At 44.6% G+C, this 12430-nt stretch overlaps 1 protein-coding gene across 2 annotated transcripts in view; it reads right to left on the bottom strand.

Annotated features, from left to right (window-relative positions):
• The window catches only part of CCDC141 (coiled-coil domain containing 141), a 271474-nt gene that overhangs the window by 50833 nt on the left and 208211 nt on the right, over nt 1-12430 (bottom strand). For both annotated transcript variants that reach the window (XM_073646809.1, XM_073646810.1), the window contains exons 15-16: nt 9250-9438; nt 4695-4853 (exon numbers count right to left, since the gene is read on the bottom strand). In XM_073646809.1, coding sequence (XP_073502910.1) covers nt 4695-4853; nt 9250-9438 — 348 coding nt within the window. The remainder of the gene's footprint in view (nt 1-4694; nt 4854-9249; nt 9439-12430) is intronic.

Below are 12430 nucleotides of genomic sequence, written 5' to 3'. Positions count from 1 at the left end.
TGGTAAAGAGGTGGCTCCAGCCTGAGTCTTTCACTCCAGCCCAGATGGTGGAGAGGGTGGTGGTTAACCGGCTGGTGAGGACTCTGCCGGCCGCTATCCAACGTTGGGTGGGGCAAGGGGACCCCGGCACCCTCGACCAGGTGGTCAGCCTGATCGAGCGCTACTCGGCCACTCAGGACTTTGTCTGAGACTCTGCCCCCTCGCGGCTGTAATGCCGATCCCTGCCAACCCAGGAACCGGGAAAGGGGTCGCGTCCCTCTACTGAGGACAGTCAGCACTGTACGGTGCTGAAGGGGTACCCCGGAGTGAGAGTGGCAGGAGACCGGTTACCTCCCAAATGGTCATAAGACCTAACAGTACCTCCACCATTAGGTGCTGGCGGTGTCAGGGGCCGGAACATGTGGTTGCTAACTGCCCCTTGACTACAGAGCCCATGGACTGCGGGTATAACCGACGGGTCTCAATGTATGCCCAGACCGTCTACACTGCGAGTGCCGACCCCTCGGACAGTGAACCTCAACTGTGCCAGGTACTGGTTAATGGGTACCCCACGGAGGCCGTCCTAGACTCGGGGAGCCTAGTGACTTTGGTACATGGGTCGCTGGTGGCAGGAGACAATCCCAGTGGACGGACAGTCAGGGTTGTGTGTATCCATGGGGGCCTCCGAGAGTACCCAACCGCAGAGGTAGTTTTGTCCACTCCATGTTGAGACATAAAACATGTGGTGGTGGTGGTAAAAACTCTTCCCTATGGAACTGTGTTGGGAAGAGACTTGCCCCTGTTCTAGACTCTGTGGAAAAACAAAATCCAATCTCCCCAGGTAAAATTTGTTACAGGTGCTGTACCCAACGAACCCGAGTCAGGGGTACCAGCCGTAGGGGTGTCCAACCTAGGGACAGAGTGTGACCCCAATAGGTCTCTCCTAGAGGTGCTGGCAGGAGAGGTCAAGGAGACCCTATCGATCCCCGAGCTGGAAGTGTCCCAGGGCACATTTGGGATAGCTCAGCTACAGGATCCCACTCTGACTCGGGCGCGGGAAAGGGTGTTAGAGGTAAATGGCGTAGCTCAACAGTCCGGGGCAGATACTGTATTTCCACGCATGGTAGTCAACGGTGAGTTGCTCTATAGGGTAGACAAAATCAGGGTCGAGGTCGTGGAACAGTTAATGGCACCTCAGTCGTACCGTCGGGCGGTTCTGGAGTTGGCACATACACACCTGCTGGGTTAAAAAGACACAAGAGTGTATCTTGCAGCGGTTCTTTTGGCTGGGGATTTACGCGGAGGTTCAAAAGTACCTCGAATCCTGCCCCGAATGTCAGTTGACCACACCTACCGCAAGTTTCCGTAGCCCATTGGTACCCCTGCCAGTGATAGAGGTACCTTTTGAACGGATTGCAATGGACTTGGTAGGGCCCATTGTAAAATCCGCTCGTGGCCATCAACATATACTGGTGGTCGTTGACTATGCCACCCCGTACCCGGAGGCTATACCGCTACGCCACACTTCAGCGAAACTGATTGCACGGGAGCGATTTGCCATGTTCTGTCGCCTTGGACTACCTAAGGAGATCCTGACGGATCAAGGGACCCCTTTTATGTCCAAGGTGACAATGAAACTGTGCAAACTGCTAAAAATTAAACAATTGCGCACCTCGGTGTACCACCCTCAAACCGACGGGCTAGTAGAACGGTTCAATAAAACCCTCAAGTCCGTGTTAAAAAAAGGTGGTTTCTAAGGACGGAAGGTATTGGGACATGTTGCTACCCTATTTGATGTTCGCCGTCCGTTAGGTACCCCAGGCTTCCATAGGGTTCTCTCCCTTTGAGTTTTTGTATGGCAGACACCCTAGGGGTCTGTTGGACGTAGCCAAAGAGACGTGGGAACAAGAGTCAGCTCCACATAGGAGTATAATTGAACACGTGGCTAGTATGCAGGACCGGATTGCGGCGGTCATGCCCATCGTGAAAGAACATCTGTTAGATGCCCAGGCAGCCCAGAGGCGCACCTATAATAAAAGAGCCACGGTCAGGTCTTTTAACAAGGGCGATCGGGTGTTAGTACTGGTACCCACAGCCGAGAGTAAGCTCATGGCCAAGTGGCAAGGGCCATATGAGGTTCGAGAAAAGGTGGGGGAGGTAAATTACTGGGTGTATCAGCCCGGAAGGAGGAAACCGGAGCAGCTTTATCATGTAAACCTGCTAAAACCTTGGAAAGATCGAGAGTGTTTAGTTACAGATGTCACTCCGGGCATGCCGCCAGAGAGTTCTCTACCTTCAGCCAGGAATGCGTCCGGGGGTAAGGTGAGGATAAGTGATGCTCTCACTAAACAGCAGAGAAGGGAGGCTCGCTCGCTGGTGCAGCAGAATACCGACGTGTTTTCAGAGCTACCAGGTACGACTACGTTTCTCCAACATGACATTGTCACCGAACCTGGGGTAAGGGTATGAATGAGACCGTACCGGGTACCCGAAGCCAAGCCATCACGGCTGAGGTAAAACAAATGCTCCAGTTAGGCGTCATCAAGGAATCACGGAGTGAGTGGGCTAGCCCCATCGTACTGATTCCAAAACCAGACGGATCGTTACGCTTCTGTAACGATTTCCGGAAATTAAATGAAGTGTCAAAATTTGACCTTTATCAAATGCCCAGGGTGGATGAGCTGATTGAGAGACTGGGGCAGGCCCAGTACTTTACCACGCTCGATCTCACCAAGGGTTACTGGCAGGTACCTCTCACGAAATCGGCGAAGGAAAAGACCATCTTCATAACTCCGGAGGGTCTATATCACTATGTGGTCTTACCTTTTGGATTACATGGGGCCCCGGCTACATTCCAGAGGTTGATGGACATAGTTCTCAAGCCTCATCAGGAGTAGGCGTCTGCGTATCTAGATGACATTATCATCTTTAGCACCGACTGGCATACGCATCTATCCCAGGTACAAGCGGTGCTGGATTCTCTCAGAGCCGCGGGGTTAACGGCAAACCCCAAAAAATGTGCAATGGGGCTAGAGGAAGCCCAATATTTGGGGTATGTGATTGGCCGAGGAGTTATCAAGCCCCAAATCAATAAAGTTGAGGCCATAAAAAACTGGCCTAAACCGTCAAGTACAAAGCAGGAGAGGGCATTCCTTGGCATCCTTGGGTATTACCGCCGGTTTATACCTAATTTTGCTGGGAGAACGGCGACCCTGACCGATCTCTTGAAAGGAAAAAAAATCGGTAATGGTTCGGTGGAACCCTCAGGCAGAAGAAGCCTTTCAGTCCATGAAGTTGGCCCTGTGTGGACAGCCGGTCCTCATCAGCCCCAACTTCAAGGAAACCTTCATTGTACAGACAGATGCCTTGGAGGTAGGCCTAGGGTGGTATTGTCACAAAAAGTGAATGGTGAAGAGCACCCGGTCACCTACTTGAGTAGAAAACTTGTCCCGGCAGAGAAAAACTATAGCGTGGTAGAGAAAGAGTGTTTGGCTATTAAGTGGGCCTTGGAATTTCTACGTTATTATTTACTCGGGCATCAGTTCCGCTTGGTGACGAACCACTCACCCTTGGTATGGATGAGGAATGCCAAGAGAGGAATGTGCGAGTCATGAGGTGGTTCCTGTCACTGCAAAATTTCAGTTTCTCTGTAGAACATCGCCCTGGGAAGTAGCAGGCAAACGCGGATGCCCTGTCCCGGGCACCCTGTATGGTGTCAAATGTTCAACCCCACAAGTTAGAACAGAGGGGGGGGATATGTGAGGCAGTGACCGGGATCGTATACGAGGGACGTTATATATCCCCCAGAATGTGTACAGAGACCTATTAAATCCATTGGAGTGCATTGCAGTTACAGACACAGCTGCGGCTGCAATGCAGGAATGAAGGTGAGCAATGACCTGGTCAGGCTATCTGGCTAAGGCAGATTAGCAAAACCCGGCAGGGCCTTCATTTCTTGGAGAAGGCTACAGAAAGGCAGTGGGGCGGCCTCCTCCCTCCAACCCAGGTTTTTCAGTGGCCCAGCGCGGCCGTTGCCCACGGCAGCCGTTGTGTATGGACTTCTGTTAACCCGGCTACGAACCGGAGGACTTTCTGTTTACTGTTTTGAGTTGCTGAAATAAAAGCTGTTTATGTTGGACTTGCTTGGGTCACTGCCTCAGTTACTGCACGCTGTGAACACCGCCGCCTTACACCGGCCCATACATGTTGACAGCTCATTTACATATTAATAAAAACTTGGATTTCTCTGGAATAAGACATAGTATTGCAGATATCAAGGTATCATTTTATTCAAAGTTCTATGACCTACATGCTCATATAGGTGGTTTAGGAGGGTTGATCATACGGACAAATTCCCTATAATACTTCTGTATAATGTCTTCCATGCTGTTGCTGCTTTTGAGTAAGTGCTACAGAGACAGTGGAGAGCAGGAATTCCTTATGTCTCTGTGTAAAGTGTACGAGAGACATCACAGCAGTTAGACTCCATTCACTAGCTCAGAAATAACTGAAAATCAGAAGCCTGTGGTGGTGAAACTAGTGCAGTATACAAGTGATATAATGACCAGAAATAGTGTTGTTTTTTTATGTACACCTTCATGACAACTCATTCTAAAAAGTCACCTGAAACTACAGTTATACTTTAAAAAACCATACAACAGTGATCTATATACAAACATTTATAGAAAACTCATACAAAGTAAAATCTTACTTACTGAATGTTGTGCTGTAGAAAGGATTTGTGTTCCCAAGTTTATAATGATTTTATATAAACTCTGGATATGTGTTTGCTGCTCCTGCTTTGTTGCTGGCTGATTATCATACAAAGCATAGGTACATGTGGATTGCTCCATCTCTGTCTTTAGAATACTCAGCTAATAAAAAAGGAAAGTAAAAATGAATTACAATAAAGGATTGTGCAGATATTCTATATTGTATACTTCTGATCTCTTTGTTAGCCCTTACAAATACTGCACTCACGGCACAGGTAACATAATATCAGCATTGCTGGTAGACTTTGAAGATATTTGGGATACCATAGGGTGCTGGTCGGGTCACTAAGGGTGGCGGTCCCTGACACTAGAAAATCCAGAGTTGCAGTTGCAGTTGCAAGCTGAAATTTGTGTCACATGACCACATACTGCAAGGGTGTCCATACATCTTAAAATGGACGTATTACCACGTCAAAAGGGGCCAGCTTTTGCTCTTCAAGAAAAAAAATTTCCGTTGATTTTTTTTAAAAATCCGCCATATAGTTCCAGAGATATGGGCCAATATGGTATTATGGTCTTTACCAAGGATTCTCTGGTGACATGTCTTTAGGCTACTCCGCATAAGGACTCTATAATTAACGTCCCCTTAGTAAAATAAGAGAAAAAAAGAGTCCACTCTTGACCTAGTGGTAAATCCTCATACAGATTATGCTCAAATTAGCTGTACCTGCCGATATCGACAGGATTGGCCAACAGTCTAAAGTGTATGGGGGCCTCTTGACTATCGCTCAAAGGGGAGAGAAAGATTTCCCTACTGGATTTCAGTTAACAGTTTGTTCTCTGGGAAAATAAGCCACTGCCAAAGGAGTCTGGCAGTGGCTCTCACATAGAGACTACAGGAGCGCTCAGCTCAGCCTGGTGTTTGTGTATGGGGGAATTGGGGGAGTTATCTTTTTAATGTGCATGGAAGCATTTAGATAGCCATCAACCACATGCTCATTCGGCCAACAGCTATCTCTCGCAACTCACCCATAAACATGAGGTCATCTATGGGGAGTGGAGAGAACAAAAGAATTGGGTGTTTAAATCCATAAAGTCCGATCCTTTTCTCTGCTAACATCATCTGTCTGGAGACAGTCATGAAACCCCCATACATAATAGATGATCAGCTGGTCCCGCTAAAATCGTCTCATATGCATGGGGGCCTTACAGGGATTGTCTGGTCTAAGATGAAAAGTCTGCAGTCACCTTGTATGAACCCCTGTAGTGCACGCACTGTGCGCTAAGAGGATTTGCTGGTTTCTGAGCCGGGAACGGCGGTGGTGAGTGCGATACGCATACTCCCGGGCAGAAGCCATCTAGTAGGCCCAGCCTCGCCCCTTACAAGTGTATTGTTCAAGGCCACGCCCACTAGAAGGCCACCCCCCACTAGACGGCCACCCCCACTAGAAGGCCACGCCCTTGCTCAATACACTTGTATGGAGCGAGGCCATGCTCACTAGAAGGGCTTTGGCCAGGAATATGTATAAAACACATCACATTGTCACCGCCGTTCCCGGCTCAGAAACTGGCGAATCCTCGCAAAGCATAGAGAGTGCGCTGGGGGTATTCAGAAGCCTGACGTCACACACAGGGACTGCAGACTTATCAATTTAGACCAGACAACCCCTTTAAATATGGCCTTCTTGTCTTCTGCATGAAATTGGTGGGTTAATTTGACCATATTTTATAGCAAGATCCATAACTTCATATAACTTCTGCAGCTCATGGGATCAGTTCATCATGCTATCAGGGAACCTGTCAACACATTTTCATAAATAGAAATAGTGGTATGGCTCTATAGCTCTTTAGCCTCCAATCAAAAGGATACAATATACCAGTCAGGAGAAATCTAGTGTAGCAACCATTCAAATCAGATGGAAATGCCCTTGAAATAAGCAGTTGACACGCCCCCAACGCCCCCAGCCTGATTTGCATACTGCTTCTATGTTAGATTTCTCATGATAAGAACATTGCATCTCTACAAAAAAGGCAACATTTTTATTGGGACACAAGCACCTACACATCCTCACCACTTCCTCCATATTTAAAAACATAGCAAGAGGTTCCCTTTAAGTGATTTGCAAATGATTACCAACAGTGAATGTTACAAATAAGTCATAAAAAGCCCAAAGAGATAGGAAAAAGCAACATCCCTTCTGCAATAGTTTACATTCATGCTCCAAGTCTATATAATAAGAGCCTGAATGCATCATGTCTAAAAGTGCAGCCCTGCAAGATGTGTAACACGTCTGTAGCGTGATTTGCATAGCTAATCACTATGTTTTGTAGTCTAAAATTGTGTAAAACTACTTCAGGAAATCGCCTCAGTAATCCTGAGAAGTCTCATTAACATAAAGCTTTTGTCTAGTTGTTTCTAAATGTGTCTGCAGTCGCTTTTAGGCGTTCTCAAAGAGAATCTGAGCCCTGGTTTTACGCACTTCACATTCGCTTGATGTTCTTGTAATTGTCTTGAATTTACAATGCTTTTTTAAAGTTTACCCCTCTAGGACGCAGCTATTGGGAAAGATGGAAAATTGTCACTAAAAAAAAAACTATTGTTTAAATCAAGTCCTAAACTAAACTAAAAGTTTTCTTGTTTTATTCTCCAGATCACTAACATTTTTTTACATTTCTTACTCAAGCCACTGAGCTTAAAAGGGTGATCCACTACTATGATACTGATGACAAATCATTAGGACAGGTCATAAATGTCAGATCAGTGGGGCAAACCAGTGTCGGACGCAGTGCCAAAGTCCCACCAGTAACCAACTACAGGGCCCAGCACTCCAGCTCCATGCAAATGTGACATTATCCTCAATCACAAATGTATATAACAAGGAACTGGGTAGATTGTTAGATGAATAAGATGCCGCCATTGTCTGTACATAGTGATTCAAGTATATAGTGCCAAGTACTGCTCATATAAGAGTGTGGTGGCCCACCGGAGGATTCTCCTGCTCTCCTATGGGCCAGTCCAAGCCTTGGCAACCCCACCAACCAGCTCCAGAGAAGACCTGATGCAGTGTATGGATCAGAACACCGCAGCTTTGTCACTATTTAGTGATCGCTCCCGGTCACTGCAGATCATCCCCTATTTAAATTAATAGGAGCTGATCTACTGAACAGGAGGCTGATCCTGGGTGCTGCACATAAGCTCCTATTTAAATCAATAGGAGCTGATTTACTTTACCAGGGAGCTGCCACCCAAAGTGATGAAGTAGTGTATACTGCTCTGTACCCTGCTCACATTCGCTCATTGCCACGGATGGCAGCAGCTGTTAGGTGATCAATATCAGATCGGTAGGGGCACCCACCTATCTTAAGGATAGGGGACCAATATCAAAGTACTGGAAAAGCCCTTTAAGAATAGGCTGAAACTTCCAGTTTTGTAGAGATAACTTTTCAGTAGCAATTTCGTTATTATCACAAGCAGGAATACAATCACATGTAACACCTATATATAGATAACACAGGACCCCCATTCATCTCACCCTTTCTTTTGCATAAGTCATGGAGCATGCATAAAAGTTAAATAGATGGCCCATTACTTTTTACCTTTGGCCCACTGGACTATCCCAAGGAAAGATTTTGCTAAATACATTTATTTGCTTACCTAGAAATCCATTCTCGTTGTGCATTTAGCAGTGAGTTGAACCCACCAGCCACACAAATGGTATTAAAAAAACAATTGTTTAATTTTTAATAATTGCCTCTTGTCATTTGTTTGACCCCAAGCTGCATTGGCTACCCATAAGCGTCCCAGAAATACGTAGTGGGGCACAGTTGAGCTTACAGAGGAAGCTACCTCCAGCTGTTAACTCAACATGGCATCTAACGGTTTAAAGGGAATCTGTCAGCAGGTTTTTCCTATTTAATCTGAGAGCAGCATAATGTAGGGGCAGAGAATCAGGGATATGTCACATCTTTGGCTGTGTGTTGTAGTTTCAATAAAATCTGTGTTTTATCAGCAAGATATGATCACTAGAGGACTAGTTGCCTCATGCCATGTAGTCCTCCTGCTCTGTATAACCCCACCCCCACCACTGATTGGTTGCTTTCTGTGTACACTGTGCATAGACAGAAAGCTGCCAATCAGTGGTGTGGGCGGGGTTATACAGAGCTCAGCATTCAGAGAACTGGCAAATCTGCAGCAGAGAAAACAGTGGTTATACCAAAATTGAAGCAAGCAGCCCAGTAAGTGACACATCACTAGAATCAGGGTCTCTGCCCCTACATCATGCTGCTCTCTGATTCCATAGCAAAAAGTTGGTGACAGATTCCCTTTAAATTAAAGTAAAAACATCATTAGTAAATTCAATGTTTCCTTAAATTATAAAATGATCACTCTTTGACATGATTTCAGATATTTAGCAATGACTGTAAGGCCTAGTTATACTTTCCCAGAGGCATACAGTACAGTTGTGAGCACAAATATTCCTCTACAATGTTTCTGTCTGCGAGCAATGATAATCTGTTCATCATGCAGGCATGTAGCTCTGTATTTGAATTTACTTACTTCTGCTTTCATCCTATAAAAGGCCACAATTTTGATAAAAAAATCTTCATATTCCATAATAGTGTCCTTCAATCTCTGTTGATACTGAGCGAGGTCGTGAATCTTTCCTATTTTTACATTCATTTGTGTTTCTTCCCGAGTTAGAAGCTCTGAGATCTTCACAGCTTGCTCCATTTCATCATTGAGTTTCTAGTAAGTCATAAAAGAGAACTATGGAGATCATAAGAATTTAATTTCAACTACATGTAAGGACATAAGATTTCTTTCATCTTATCGTGTATTTTATGTAACTTTGTAACACTGCAATGTTTGAAGAATCAGCTTTTAATCTGCATCGTCACTTATGCTAATAAGTAGAGCTGGTCCGGCGCGGTGTCTCTTCCACCAGACTAGCCCTGGCTTGAATCTTCTAATCACACCTGACAGCATGCATACAGTACTGGTTATGGTAGTGGAAACAGGTACTTTGTCATCCTTCTCTGCGTTGTTGCATCAAAGTGGTAACTTAGCCAACAGATATTTACTTGATTAATACAGATATATGTGGTGCCCACAGCACAATATCAAAGGGCAAAGCAAGCAGTGGAATTACAGTAAATTATTATACAGTACGAATATAACAAATTGGCTATACTGCCTATTAACACAATTCTATTAACGCACTACTGTTCTGTTACTACAAGTAAACAACTATTATCGTTAGTACTATCTTGGACCTAACATCTCCACCTGAAGTGTATCAGAGTACTATTGGGTCCATCACCGTCATTTCTTTGTCACTCTCTGAGTTGTACTGGCCTTAACGGGAGTATACGATACTCCGCCACTAGGCCATAAGTCCCGTATCAATGAGTCATTATGCACACCCATAACGCTGGCCACCTTCGTCCCCTGAATCACAGCCCCAATCCCCTTTGTATTGTAGGTCTATACCAGAAGCTACGGCTCACACGAATGTCCCTCTTCGATGGCCTGGTCATCTCTCAGACCTGGCCTTGCTCTCTCAACTTGGATCTCTCAGCTCTGGTCTCCCGTCTCCAGTTCTTGTCACTCGGCCCGGGATCTGATTACTTGGCTCTTCCCCTGGGTTCCTCACTTGTAATGACAGCTGTAGGCCAATTCTGCTGCACTGCATATCTGACCTACCACAGGTCCAGGTCCCCTTTATTGTCCTCCTGGGCCTTTTATAATTATTAACTGTGCCACAGCTATCTCCTGACCTGGTGCCTCCTACAATCTCTTCTCTCAGGGAACATGCACTTCATTCTTAAGTTCCTACTAATGTAACTCTCTCTCTGCTTTCTATTTTCCTATCATCTTTGATCAGTAGATGGCGGTGCTCACTTGCAGACACTCGGTTAGGCATTAACTGTGTGAATCTTCTCAATGGTCCATCTCCTTATAGTAGGACTGTTATATGGGCTGTCAATCACTCCCAGAGAGGTCTGATTAGAAGATCTGAGGCAGGACTAGTCCAAAGGAAGTGATGACCCTCCGGTCTTGCCTCATTAGCATATGTGATTAAAGAAATCTGCATTCATACCACTATAGTTGCGTTTTGGGATAGTCAAGTGACTTGACAGACTCCCTTTAAAGCTGGCCCGACTTATGCCTTGGCTTAAAGCTGGCTCTTTTTCACTTGGCTCAGTTCTAAAGTCCTATGGTACAACTTGCCAGCTTAGTGATCAAAATAAATACTCATATAAGCTGAACACTCACAGTCTCAATTTTATAGAAGTTAAAACACTTACGGTATCTCACAAACAACATCTCCAATCCATCTCTGGGACCCTCATCAATAACAAGAAAGAGGGTATTGACTATCTCCCTGACCAATGTCTACGGTGATGCATACGCACTTCTGCTCCCATAGACCTATGCACTCTACTGCTTCATTTACACAGAACTGTGGGTTCCCCAATCTCTTGATCGTCAGTCCATCAGTCATACATTTAACACCAATCCATATAATTAATATTGTTTGTGAGCTAACCCCTTTAATGAAATATTTCCAAAAAAATAGGGTATAAAATAAAAGCTTGAACAATACTCTGATGACCTCCATAAACAGATCAATGATTACAATATATATATATATATATATATATATATATATATATATATATATATATATATATATATATATATATATATATATATATATATATATATAAAATGTAACCCTTGGATCTAGAAGTAAAAAAAATAAAAAGTTAAAAATGTACACAGTAGAAGAGATCAATAGCATTGCTTGTACAAAGGTCTCATCCAAACATTGTATCCATAGTTTAAAGTGACCAGTATATATTTGTGTGTCAACTGCTGAAAAAAACAGAGAAATATATGATCGAAATCCAAACTGTCCTAACACTTAATCATGACCGGTAGTATCTAGTATTTCCCTACAGTAAATACACCTAGTGCATCTCACAGCTGGAGACTGAAGTTTAGTGATAAATAGATATCTATATTTTTAGGGATGAGCGGACCAGTGGAAGATCGGGTCCGGCGGGTTTAGCCAAACTTGAGAAAAAAGTTCAGTTTGGGTACCAGAACTTGTGCCCGGACCCGATACCCTTATAAGTCAATGGGAACCCAAACTTTTGTGCTGTAAAATGGTTGTAGTAAGGGCTAGGAGGCTGCAAAAGGAAGTAAAATTAGACTAAGAGCAGGACAATTTCCCTGCAAACAAATGTGGATCGGAATATGAATTAAAATAACATAGAATTAAAAAAAAAATTAAAATAACAATCTTGAACCACAAGGCGGAGGTCCAAGTGGAGGAGTGGAGCAGTAGTTTAGGTGTATATTTTACTGTACTTGTTAATAAATAAATGAAAAAAATGATGTAGGGTCCCCCCTATTTTTAATAACCAGCCAAGGGAAAGCAGACAGCTGCGGACTGAACTTAATAGGCTGGGAAGGGGTCATGGATATTGGTCCCCTTCGAGTCTAATAACACCAGTGGTCAGCCACCCCAGAAATGGTGCATCCATTAGATGACGTTATGCCCGTGAGAAATGACCACGAGTAACCTCTGCAGTTTCGCTCTCGCGATCATGGCTCACAGGCGATGACGTTACTGACATGATCGCCCATGAGAAAAATATGTGGACTACATGGGACCTAGTTGAATGTCGTTGGATCTGCAGAGTGTGTGTATTTTTTTCTTTTAACTTAC

This window comes from Phyllobates terribilis, unplaced genomic scaffold (assembly GCF_046119375.1).
Source record: "Phyllobates terribilis strain yellow unplaced genomic scaffold, ASM4611937v1 Scaffold_9__5_contigs__length_417890890, whole genome shotgun sequence".
Taxonomy (NCBI): Eukaryota; Metazoa; Chordata; class Amphibia; order Anura; family Dendrobatidae; genus Phyllobates; species Phyllobates terribilis.
The sequence above is the reverse complement of the archived record's forward strand: the minus strand, read 5'-3'. Positions and strand labels throughout refer to the sequence as shown.